General features: G+C 38.1%; 1 protein-coding gene across 1 annotated transcript in view; it reads right to left on the bottom strand.

The window, feature by feature from the left end:
• Positions 1–6704: 6704 nt before the first annotated feature.
• Positions 6705–13898, bottom strand: part of MSH2 (mutS homolog 2) — an 81894-nt gene continuing 74700 nt past the window's right edge. The window contains exons 13-16 of the mRNA XM_047069365.1: positions 13206–13410; positions 11773–12020; positions 9672–9847; positions 6705–7150 (exon numbers count right to left, since the gene is read on the bottom strand). Of these exons, the coding sequence (XP_046925321.1) occupies positions 6980–7150; positions 9672–9847; positions 11773–12020; positions 13206–13410 (800 nt within the window). The 3' untranslated portion in view covers positions 6705–6979. The remainder of the gene's footprint in view (positions 7151–9671; positions 9848–11772; positions 12021–13205; positions 13411–13898) is intronic.

The following is a 13898-nucleotide window of genomic DNA, read 5'->3' as shown; positions in this document are numbered from 1 at the left end:
GGGTTATTCCCCATAGGCGGGATAAAACATTCCTGGCTCAAGAAGGAACATACATAACCTCCAAGTCAAGTGATCAGAACATTTGAAGGCACCAGCTTCAGTGTCCTGCTATAAACACCGCTGACTTTTCATTTCATCCTCCCATTTTGCAAGCTTCTGGCTGATCATCTCTTTTCATTTAAACAATCTTTTGTCCAGAGTATAATGCAATCACTTGATTAGATGTCAGTATTTGGTGACCGGTAAACTTCTGAAAGAATGTAGCTTCTTAGCTTCTCGGCATCCTTTGGGTTAATAAGCCCCTGAGAGTCACCTTGTAGTAGCCAGAAACCAGGTGGGCAGCAGGGCCTCGGTGCTTGGACACCTCTTGCTGTGTCTGCAGCAGCCCAGAGAGAAGCCTTCCACAGGAATGTCAGCTTCCACAACAGAATTAGAAATACCTAACATCTGCACCACACCTCCCTCTATTTTCCTTAACTCCTGTTCCATTGCCTACACCACTCATTTTGACACTAAATAATATTTAGAAAGATTAAATTTATCACATGTGTGCCTTTCAGATTCCTAACTATATTTTAAGGCTCTAAATGGAAAGGGGGAAAAGTACAGATTTTGGAGACACGTGTACTCCTGGGGTGCAAATCCCGGCTCTGCCACTTACTGGCTGTGTGACCGAGACAAGTCACCATACCTCCGAGCCTAGGCATCCTCTGTGGAGCGCAGACTGAAGTGTTGACCTTTAAGAGCTTTGAGAGGAACCCAGCACAGTACCTTGTCCTTTTCAGATACTCACCAAGTATTCAATGTGGCCAAATTGTTCATCCATGTTGTAATACTAAGGATTCAATGTGTAAGGTCACTTTCATGATTGATTTGGCTGAGCCACACAATGTTTAACAATAAAATATCCCATGAAAATTGATACTAAATAGGAAGTCCTGATCATTATGTGAAGAGAGGATGGATAAAATACATCTCACTGGTTGGACAGTGCATATTAAGTTTTCAGATCAGCGGCTGAACTGAAAATAGTTGCACTGTCTTAGACTTAACTATGCTTAATTTGGTCTTAAACTACTTCCATTCAAGACTATTTGTAAAATCAAACTAACTGCTAGTTACGTGTCACCAAAATTCTAGGAAATAAACACACTAGTAATAGTATGATAATACAGGTTAATTGCTATAGTTACATTTACTGGTTGGTTCTGAACACCAAGGAATTCACTGCCATTGTTCTTTCTTTAGAACTAATTAAGTGTCCACTGACAGAATATTCCTTCCTTCTAAATTTAACCATTTAAAGGAGTTTATAGTTTCTCTTTACCTCTTTGAGGTGAACCAAAGGAAACAGCAGGTCTTCTATTCACCAAGTCTAGAAATAAGATCAGGATGGTCCAGTGAAGGCTGTCCAACATCTCATATTGTTCATGCCACTGCTGAATTTCCCACATAGCTGGATGAAAGATGTGTGTGGGCACTTCTGTTGGACAAACCACAAGCCAAAGCAAAAATATGCTAACATACATTGAATTTGGACCATGTTCTGAATGTTGTCTGACACCATGAAACACTGCTTCCAGGGACGCGGGGAAGCTGTTGTGTCAAAGGCAAGGCGAGGGCTCCCCATTTCCCTCTTCAGAGAAAGGGAGGCATCGCTACCAGCAATGTGACGTTTTCTACAAGGGACTACTTTCTCCGTGACACCCAAGCAAGAGAATTATCACAGACATCTGAAGGCAAAATGGGTAAATTCTGAAGCAGAATTAAGAGAAAGCAGCAGCTCTATCTATCAAGGAAAAGTGGAGTGGGGAGAACATCAGGCAGAAAACTATTATTTTAATTTGGGCTCCACTTCCAGTTTTAGCCCAAAACTATACGTACCATTCTGGGCATTTTCATCCCCGTCCCCAGCCACACCCTACCCCCTTAACCCAAACACACCCGCCTAGGAAGGCAATGATACATTTCCTTACAAAATCTTCTTTACTCATTTCTTCTTCTTCATAAGCTGATTAGCGGAGTTTAATTTATTTCAGATCAGGAACTGGTTTTTCTTCTGACTGTTCGGCGCACCATTTTGATCAACAGAATGTAGCTAACGAGCTTAAAAGAGCTACTCAATACTGAATCAGCAGCTCATACCATATGCTGTGGGTAAAAACATACTTCCCAAAAAAGCTAAATGCAGAAAGACCAAGGATAGAAGATGCATTTAATACTTAAGGAGTCTAACAGGATGTGCTTAGTATGTGGAACATTGAGATTTTAAGGGGAAAAAGTTATTCTTTAAATATATCTATCCTAAAACATCTTTCTTCTGTTCTGTTACAATTTTTATCCTCAAAACAGTATTTTAGGGAAAGAAATCAAATTAATTACAAAAACAATTGCATCTTGGATGGATTCTTAGTGCTTTTAAAAAATGCAAAAATCATGGATTTTCTCAGAAACGTGGTTATGTGGCCAACAGATTTCATTTGGTAACAGTATGGCTGAGTTCTAAATCTTGGAAAATATATATTCGGCTTTACTCTGGTATTATCCAAGTTCATGTCTGAGGGAGGAAAAACCAAACCACATTACAATTAAAAATTTTAAGTGCAACTCTCTTTTGCTTTACATCCACCATTCCAAAAGGAAGGGGACTCTAATTGAAGGCCTGGTTGCTTCATTAGCATATTCATGTAATAAGCTCAGCTTAAGTCTGAAATATCTTAAAGGGTTCTATTATGTGTTTTTCATTTTCAAAAACATCTTACAACTAAACACTAAATCTCTTTTAGAGAAATGAAAGCAGCCTGATTTATCGGAGTTCAATAGACTCCGTTTTCGTAGCATCAACACCCCCCCCCCTCCATTTCTTGTAGGGCTAACAACCAAAACCATGGGCTGATTTCCATTTTATGCATGTTTCTGTGTAGCAACCTAAAAACACTTTCAGGGCTAACTAGGGGGTGAAATATTTCACTGGAATTTTAAAATTGCTTTTGAATTATATAAAAGTCTTCCACTTGGAAATGACTAAATGCTTTTGTCACCAATAAAAATTTCCACGTTTAAATTTTTCCTCTAAGTTCACCTTCTTTCTAAGCTTCTGGGATCCAGAAAAAAAAAAAAAAAGAAAACTGATAGAACTCATTCTAAACTATCGATGATGAAAAAGAGCATGGTAAATTAAAATGAGCATTTTAAAGGGCCCACTGGCCTTAAATTTTCATTTGTTCTCACACCAAACATAATGGCAGTTTAACAAGAATTCTAAAGCAAGCACCTGTATAACCACCACCCAGGTGACAGAACGGCACAGCACTCTGGAAGCCCTATAGGAGCTGTCTTCCCATCGGCACCTGGGTCTCCAGAGACAACTACTCTCCCAACTTACATATTCAATGTTCTCAGCCTCTATGAATAGACAGTATTTTACCTATTTTTCACCTTCATATGAATGGGAAAAAACTATTATTCCTTATCTCTCATTATTTTGCTTACTGTTAAGATTCCGTCCATGTTATTTTGTATAGCTGTAGAGCTCATTTCCATAGCTGGGTTGTTTCCAGTTAGGGTCCATCACAAACATTCTTGTATACTCATCGTAGTACATGCACAAGCATTTCTAGAGTATTCACCTAGGAGGAGAACTGCTGGGTCACATGCATATTTTCAGCTGTACTAGAGAATTATTCCCACCAGCAGCGTTGTCCCACATCCTCACCAACAGTTGGCACTGTCACACTTTGAATGACTGTCAATCTGGTAGAGAGGAAGGGGGAATACAGTTTTCATTTTTCTACATGGTGAATGAAGAACCTTTCATGTATGGACCATTTATATTTCTCTTGGGTGAAGTGTCTGGATTTTCTTTAAACCAAGTTTTATGGAGGTAAAATTCACAAAGCATACAATGCACCCATTTGAAGTATACGATTCAATGGCTTTTGGTATAGTCAAATATGTGCAACCACCACCAATTGTAGAACATTTTCACTTCAAAAGGAAACTATACCCTTTAGCTATCATATCACCTCCCTAGCTACCCATTTTCTGCCCACCAGCCCTGTGTAACTGCTAAACCCCTCTTTCCGTGGTATTCTACATTCATATGAATGGAATGATGTAATACATAAACTCTTGTGCCTGGCTTCATCAACTCATATCCATCCAAGGCTCATACAAGTTGTAACATGTATCACTTTCATTCCTTTTATGGCCAAATAATATTCCACTGTATAGATATCCCACATTTTTTGTTTATTAATTCATCCATTGGCCCTGGCTAATTGGGGTGCTTCTACTTTTTGGCTATTATGAACAATCCCTGCTAATAAACTTTGTGTACAAGTTTTTGTGTGGACATGTTTATTTCTATTGTATATATACCTAGGGATGTTAAAATGCTGAGTCATACAGTAACTCTGAGAAAATGCCAGACTGTTTTCCAAAGGGACCGCACCATTTACACTTTCTCAGTGTGTGAGAATTCCACTCCCTCATCAAAGTGTGCTATATGACTTTTGATTTTAGCTATCCTAATGGGTGGGAAGTGGTAGCTCACTGTGGCTTTGATTTGCATTTTTCTGATGATACCCTGCATCTTTTCATGTGCTTATTGGCCATGTGCATAACGTAGTTGGAAAAAATATCTCTTCAGATCCTTTGGCTTTTAACTGGATTATCTTTTTGTTATTGAGATGTATTAAGACATTTTTAGGTGAAGTAAGACAGACCCATTCTGTCAATCTGGGTTTTCACCCTGACTGTAGGTTCTTGAGTATACCTTTATCCAGTCCAAAATGGTATCCTCGGACTTCCTTTCTAAGAAAGCTTTTGCCCTCCTTCCCTAACTCATTCTCTGGTGTTTTAGTCTTTTGCTCCTCTCTCTCATTATCCTTGTTCCCCTTTCTCTTTCATCCCACTGTGCAAAAACATTATCCATCTAAAACCTGGCTTAGCAGGAAAGATCCACAGGAGAGCACGGAGGACAAAGGATAAGTTAAGAAACATACACTACCATCTTAAGTGTCTACTAGAGAGACAGGAGACTTGGCAGTGCTTTGATAGTCATGGAAACCACTACTAGGGAGAACTGCGAATAGAATTTGGTTGGGAAAGGAGGTAGTTCTGAGTAGAGCTCTGAAGAAGCCCCCCTTACCTCAGGGGGTTGGTAAGAACCACAAAAACCACAGCTAAAAGGAAAAAAAGAAAACTCCACCACCGGCTTTTTTCCAAGTGTGGCCGCCTTCCACTCAGCTCAGTGCCTGACACATGATGTGTCTGAATCCTTGAGGAGCAACCTTTGCAGGTGACCGTGCTTATGCTATCCCTGTCACCTCGAGCAACTTAAACTGCACCTCCTGCACTGGGGATAGGATCCAGGTGAGCATAGCCACCAATGCCTCCTTCAATCCATGTGCCACTGGACCCGGCAGCCCAGGGGCCCCACCAGCCACCACTGCTGCTGCCATCTTTCTTCCACTCAGCCTGCCAGCCCCAAAGCCGGACCTGCCCCTGAGCGATGGCTCCTGCACGACCGACTCTGTAATAAGACTCTTAAGTGCTCATGTTCTTAGTAACCGTATAGTAGTGCTTTATATATTCTGGTAATAAATCTTTTGATATCTTATGTAGTACCAACATATTCTCCCATCATGGATCTAAGTCTTTTCACTTTGTGATGACTTTTAATGAAAAAAAGTGCTTAGTTTCAATACAGCTGAGTGGGTGGTGTTGTAACTTAAGAAATCTTTCCCGGGGCGCCTGGGTGGCGCAGTCGGTTAAGCGTCCGACTTCAGCCAGGTCACGATCTTGCGGTCCGTGAGTTCGAGCCCCGCGTCAAGCTCTGGGCTGATGGCTCAGAGCCTGGAGCCTGTTTCCGATTCTGTGTCTCCCTCTCTCTCTGCCCCTCCCCCGTTCATGCTCTGCTCTCTCTGTCCCAAAAATAAATAAACGTTGGAAAAAAAAAAAAATTTAAAAAAAGAAATCTTTCCCAAAGCCAAGATCATGAAAATATACTTCCCTGTATTATTTTCTGTAGAACTACAAAACTAAACACTAAAAGCTTTGCAGTTTTGCTTGTACATTTAAATAAAAAATTTCACTGGAGTTTATTTTCATATATGGAGTAGGGATCCAGTTTCACTTTGTTCTTTATATGGATACCCCATCATCCAATCACTATTTATTGAAAAGATGGTCCTCCCATCCCCCCACCCATATTCAGCAAGCTAGCCACTAACTCTTAACCACTCCATCTCTTTCCTGTAAAATAAGGAAATAAGGAATTTGTAACAAATTCCTTGGCTAATGTGTATCCAGCTACCCTAGCTCCTGCCAACAAACAGACACTCTGGGGAATCAATGGAAATAATTTCCATGGTTCCTTCTAATTTGAAGATCCTTTACTTTTACAAAGTCTTTGGGTGCTACTTGTTTCTTCCATACCATTTGGGAATAAACACATATAGAAGTCCTATTACAGGGGCGCCTGTGTGACTCAGTTGGTTAAACATCAGACTCTTGATCTTGGCTCAGGTCATGATCTCACAGTTTGTGAGTTCAAGCCCTGTGTGGGGCTCTGCGCTGACAGTGTGGAGCCTACTTGGGTCTCTCTCTCTCTGACCCCCCCACACTCTCACTCTTTCTCTCAAAAACATAAATAAATGTTTAAATAGAAAGTCTTATTACAAAGAAATATAACACATATCAAATTTCACAAACTACATGATTTTATTTATAAAACTCCACACACTGACTACTATTGCCCATGTCCATTTATGTATTCCTCAGTTACAGCTCTCATTCTTCAAAATAAAGATCTTTGAAATTGTACTCAAAGTATTACTAAATATTTTATTAAGGTGATATCCCATGGGCATCAAATTGCCAACACTATGAAAAAAAGGGTTAGTATAAAAACAATACAAAAGTATTACAGACCATAGCTTATCAATATTATCTTCGTTCCTTTGATGGGATTTCCTCATGTAGTAACTTTGATTCGTGAAATGATTTCATTTACAAAACTATTATTCTTTGCTATTACCTCAGCTTTCAGCTGTTTTAACTTTTTTGTGATGTTTTCTTCTGACATTTCAGTAAAAGGCACTTGCTTCACCTTGGATAAAAATTCTTGAATAATTTTTTCACCTTGCTGAAAGACATATGAATGATCCATTAGTCTTTAAAATGTCTTTTTAAAAAGTCACATTGAACTGTAATGAATTGTTTCTTTAAATTTCAATCTAAACACACCACCTGATATTCAAAGAATATTCTTTAAACTACAAATGTGCACTATCTAGAATATACACAAAGGCCTTAGTTGACCATATTTCTTAATAGCAAGTTATTAAAAGACATTTATAAATATCTTTTCAGCTGCTAATGAAAGGGGCTGAATATTTTAATAGTTTCCAAATCCCTCACCTTTTATAATCGATGCATAAACAGTCTTCTGGGAGAAAAAGAACTCAAGGTTTATAAATACTGTAAGGCATAGTCACTGAAAATTCAGTACTCATACACATACAGAATTTTAAAATCAGTATTATTTTACTGGCCATTTATTGCCATTCTAAAAAACACGGCTGTTACTTGCCATGTCATTTGTGGGCAAATCCCTTAACCCACATTCCTCATCCATAAAATGGGATGATAATATTACCAACCTCCACAGGGCTGTTAGGAGAAATGGAGAGTGAATATGCGTGCTTAGAAGTGCCTAGAACAATGCCTGGCAAAGGTAAGTACTATGTAAATGTTTATCATCACATATGAAGCAGAACTAAAAAGCCTGTTTTTCATACAGGGAGCTAGTTGGTGATAAGTACCTTAAGGGTTGAAAGGTAGATATTCAAATGGTAAGAAATGAAGAAATATTTCTCTATTAAATAACAAGTGCACTTTTTCAAGTAAAGATAAAATCTAGACTGAGCATCTTCTTTAGCTTAAAATTTTTTTAAAAAAGTGTAATTAATATTATCAAAAGTACATGGTTTCTGTTCTAATTGGAAACCAGGAATTACATGAAAGAACCTATGTAACCCCAGATCACCACTAGGTGTGCTGGTGACACCAAGACCATTCCACAGCAACCTTCCAAACTTAAAACTGGCAACGAGATAGAATACGTTTCTCTTGCCAGTATAGGTACAACAGATGAAACTAGGCCTTTTCAAAGCTTAAAAGTCATACACAATAATCTACTGTAACAATTATCTATCCTTCAACAAAGAACACCACCAAAAACTCACCGGTTAAACCTAAAGACATGACAAGAAGTTCACAATGTATAACTACAGTAAATGCTGCCAGGACCTAGCAGTGAATTAAGATTCTTTTATTTTCATTACTGCAGAGAATCCTTTAACTTCTAAAAAATACACCGGGCACATGCTTGTACCTTCCTGTGCTAGTATCTAAATTTCACCCATCACTTAGAGATAAGGCCTAACTTAAGATGAACTTCTCCCATGAGAACTGAAACATTCTGCCCACAAAGAGCTTTCCAGAATAAACATTTGTCATATACCACTTAATTAATCTCTATGACATATTTTTCTTTTTAAGATTAAAAAAATTTTTTTTCATGTTTATAAGAGAGAGAGAGAGAGAGAGCACACGAGCATGAGTGGGGGAGAGGCAGAGAGAGAAGAAGACAGAACCTGAAGCAGGCTCCAGACTCTGAGCTGTCAGCACAGAGCTGGACACAGGGCTCAAACTTGCAAACCGCGAGATCATGATCTGAACCAAAGTCGGATGCTCAACTGACTGAGCCACCTGGGCACCCCTAAGATTTTATTTTTAAATAATCTCTACACCCAACATAGGGCCTGAACTTACAAACCTGAGATCAAGACTCACATTCTCTACCAACTGAGCCAGCCAGGAACCCTATGACATATTCATTATTCTTATCTCCCCAGCCAGATTCTAAACAATTGGAAGGCAGGAACTATGTTTCTTTCTTTGTTATCATCTTAACTAAGCACTGAGTAAATATGCAAATAACTGGATTTGATCTATTTGTTTATGAAGTAATCAAAAAAGTGCTCAGACATCTTTTACTCCTTTGAATTACTTAGTTCAAACCTAGACTACGGGTGGCTCAGTCAAGCCTCCAACTCTTGATCTCAGTCAGGATCATAAGTTCAAACAAGCCAACACACACACACACACACACACACACACACACACACACACACACACACACAAACAAACTTTTAAAGGGGGCGCCTGGGTGGCTGAGTCTTGTTAAGCATCCAACTCTTGATTTCAGCTCAGGTTATGATCTCAGGGTCCTGAGATGGAGCCTGTGTTGGGCTCCGCACTGGGCTGGAGCCTGCTTGAGATTCTCTCTCCCTCTCCCTCTGCCCCTCCCCAGCTTGTGCATGCATGTGCACTCTCTCTCTCTAAACAAACACACACCTAGACTAATATTCCTGTCATCATAGGTTTTAAATCTGGTACTTTGAAATGCTCTCCTTTGGTCATGCACATAGTGTAGAAATAAAAAGAGATGAATGAAGTCTTTGCCATGCAAAGAAATCTAAGTGAAAGCCAACAATGAATGATCAACAAATATTAGAATCACATAGGGAAGAAATAACTCATCTTGGTGACCTGACAGATATAATACAGGATTAAATAATTACAAAAACAATCTGACAAACCTCTCTTTCCAGATAGCACCTCTTTGCTGCTGGTTCCATTTCACCATAGTCTTGTGATTTTCCAATATTCTGAAACTCCTCTAGTTCCAGGGCTTTTTGTTTAGCACACTCTATTACATGCCTAGGGAAATTTGCAAGCTCTGCAACATGAATCCCGAAACTTTGGTCACAGACACCTATGAAATTTGGGGATCGTGAGGAACAGGGTAGAAAAAGACAGCAATTAATGTAAAGAGAACTTATCCGTCTCACCCTGTAATTAGGAAGCTTAATTTTGTATTTCAAATACATTAGCCAAATGTTTCAGAGTAACTTAGATGAAGGAATTTTAATTAGGCCTTAATGGAAAGTAACTAGGACTTGGCACAAAATGTTATATTCTATCCTTAACAAATGTAGTAGGAAAAATTTCAGGGAAAAAAAGGTTGATAAGAACCCTCAAAGGTCTACACAAATATCAGATTCTGAAAAAAAATTAATCAATTCAATCTTCCTGAGGTCTTCTCATTTCATAAGTGAGGAACTAAATAAAGTATTAAGAAAAAAAAAGATAAATGTGCGTCACTAATTAAGAGCATTTAATTCAAAATATACAGACTTATTACTCAATGGTCTATCCTCTAGATCTGCCTACATCATTTTCTAGAGATAATGACTTCAGAAAATTGGCTAGATAAATATAAATATTTACAATACTGGTCTTAGAAAAGTTACTTACCATTCTTACATAGTCTTATTCTGATTCTAAACTACTGCAAACACATGACTACTGATTCTAAACTACTGCAAAAATTCCAAAAAACGGAATTTTTGACCCAAGTCACTAGTAAACTTATTGATTAGGCAGCTTATCTTCATCCCCATTTGCAGAAAATAAACTGACTTAAGACATTCCTTCTAGACGTTTAATACAAGTGATGCTCGCAGACAGTTAAGATGGAGATTCCATTTTTGCCTCAACTATGTATCAACTATAAAATTTTTTTGCCTAGTTACATTATCTCTGACGTTCTGGGGCTGGAGATGGATTGGATGGGTTTATTCCTATTATCTCCTCACATCATCTGGTCTTTTAAAATTCTGAACCCATTTCTTTATCACACAAAACACAAAACGAAACCTCAATTTCATGCTAAATTCCAGGTCCAACTAAAAGTATCTTTATTTTTTATCAATAATAACTCAAAAGGATTCCCAATGAAGCATAAGCAACAAAGAATAAAAGAACCAAAAATATATCTCACTTATGTGCAACCCACTAATGCAGGAAAATGTGTTCCTGGAAAATCAGAAAGTCATCTGAAAAAACTATTCCAATGATTGGTGAAATGTTTAGGCAGCATGTTAATCTCATCAACCCTGTAAGCTCATTAGCTGCCAGACCCACAAATGACAAACTCTTCTGAAAGGATGAAATGCTAACAAATAAGTCATTTTGTATGTGAGAACTACCAACAATTTCAGGATTTGTGGAAACCCTACCTTTAAATGAACCTGTTCATGTAACACACTCTTTAGGGGCACCTGGGTGGCTCAGTCGGTTAAGCGTCCAATGCTTGATCTTGGTTCAGGTCATGATCTCACAGCTGGTGAGATTAAGCCCCGAGTAGGGTTCTGTGCTGACAGCACAGAGCCTGCTTGGGATTCTGTCTACCTCTCTGTTCCTCTCCCCCCGCTCCCGCCCCCATCTCTCAAAGTGAAGAAATAAACTTAAAAAAAAAAAAAATACAATTAGATAATTATAATATAATAAATAGTTTGTTAAAAAGCCTTGGAACTTCAAAGCTTATTATTGTCATTAGCCGTAGGTAATCTGATAAGAAATCATGCTGCCATGGTAGAGATAGTACAAAACCCTCTGTGATAATGTTGAAGAGTTATTCTTCCTGCAACTGTGTTATGATGAATGTCTACTATGAGACACAGAAATATAAATAATGTACCACATCCTTGTACCCAGATTATGAATTCAAAGGTAAATGTGTTCTGTACAAATATCAACAATTCATACTTAGAATAAGGCAATCACTGATGATGTCAAGGGTAGTAAGTTTCTCACTGTCACACCTGAATCTACGGTACACTAGCAGTACACACTCACCTTTCTTCACCTGATACAGCATAGTTAAGGTCTCTTCGGTAGTTAGTGCTGTGACATGTAGGTTATTAACAGTTGGTATCTGATTGGCCAAGGCAGTAAGTTCATGAAAATGTGTTGCAAACATGCAAAAAGCACCAATCTTTGTTGCAATGTACTCTGATATAGCCCAGGCTAATCCAAATCCATCGTAAGTAGAGGTTCCTCTTCCCAGTTCATCTATGATTATTAAAGAATCTTTGGTTGCAGACCTGAAACACATAATTAATGAAAACTCCCCATTATATAATATGTGGTAATGCAAAAAAAAAAAAAAATTTAAGGCAATGTAATAGGAAAGATGCGCCACACACACAACAGATTATCTTAATATATAAAAAATTTAACAGTGAATAAAAAGCACTGAAACTTAAAAAAATGGGCATGGCCATAAATAAACAACTATGGAAAAGGAAACAGTGAATATTTTTTAAATTACCAATCTCACTAGCAGTAATCAATTTCCAAATAAATCAGCTATCATTCATTTCTTGCCAATCAAATCAACCAAGATTTTAGAGATTAATACCACAAGAGGATGGGAAAAGGCTGTCAGCATATGGACACCTGCATGTACGCACAGCTGGTGGTCATGTAAATTCCTGTGCCTGCTGCAGCCCTACCAATCAGACATTAGCATTCTTTCTTCTCTCATTTTTAACTAAATGTAAGGAGGGGAATTTTTTTCCCTCAATCAGAGAATGTAACAGTTCTTCATGTGCTTACTGGTCATTTATTTTTCTGTGAATTGCCACTGGCATCTTTTGCTTATTTCTTTAATTTTTAAATTACAAATATTAGCTTATTGACTAATTACTATACCAAATATTTGTACCACCTCTCTAATCATCAATAGTAATTTACTAGGGATCTACGATATGTGATGTACTTTAGAAGATACTAAGAAACAGAAGGCACAGCTTCCCTACCTTTAAAGAAGCACCTAAAAGTGAAACAAAGAGATTTTAGTAACCTCTAAAATAAAAAATCTAATAAAGTTAAAGGCATGTTGAAGAGTTCACAGAAGAAATATCCATGACCTGAGGCTTATGTGACAAGGAAAGACATCGGAGAAGTAGAATGTCTGTCACTAAGGCCTTTAAAGATTGGAAAGGACATGGGTAAACACTCCACATAATTGTGAACAGCACAAGCAAAAGCATAGTAGTGGCGGAGGTTATAAGGTGAACAACTGCCAGAAATCTTAAGAAGACAAATTTAAAAATCAAAGAAGCTTTCCCCAACTATTACCAATCACCCTTTAAGACAAAAGTTCATAAGAAAACTATTAAACTAGATGAAGGTTCTCAGATGTTTTATAGGTGAATCTGCAGATGCACTTCTCACAGGACAGGGACATTCATTTTCATTTTGAGGGGACTGGGAAATTCACTCACCTGAGAATAGAAGCAGTTTCTAGCATTTCAGCCATGAATGTGGAGACTCCTTTCAACTGACTGTCGCCAGCCCCTACTCGGGCTAAGATGCAGTCCACAATGGACACTTCTGCTGACTCACATGGCACAAAACACCCAATCTGGGCCATGAGAACTATCACCCCAGTTTGGCGAATATATGTTGATTTACCTCCCATATTAGGGCCTATAAAATAAATTACATCGAAAAGCAAGATTATTAAATTTATTTCTGCGAATAAATTTTTAGTCTTCAACTGCACATTTATGACTAATCACCTAGGTCATATGACATGGCATATAAGCAGCAGAACCACCAACTACCTAGGTAATGGTATTTTCTCTTCAGTCAAACCTACACTGCACCCTTCATCAAGAGGACCCATGAGAAATATACCTTACCTGTAATTTGCCTAGAAAAACCATAGATTTTCTCACAGCTCACAGAACCGCCTACGTGATAATTTGATGTCATCCAGAAAAGTAGTACACACCTAAATGATTAACTAAACACTATAACTCATTAATAAACAAGGCTATTAGTGAATGGATTAGTATGGTCAAATCTTTCAAATTACTTAAACTCCACACTAAAGCCCTAAGAAACAACCCCATTTTCTGCAAAAGTACAATTTCTTTGTTTGGGTTAGATTATATTAACAACTTGAAAATCCG

The sequence above is a fragment of the Lynx rufus genome, unplaced genomic scaffold (assembly GCF_022079265.1).
Source record: "Lynx rufus isolate CCGP_SWC_20201006 ecotype Redwood Valley unplaced genomic scaffold, mLynRuf1.p SCAF_8, whole genome shotgun sequence".
Taxonomy (NCBI): domain Eukaryota; kingdom Metazoa; phylum Chordata; class Mammalia; order Carnivora; family Felidae; genus Lynx; species Lynx rufus.
This window is presented reverse-complemented; position numbering and strand designations above follow the sequence as displayed.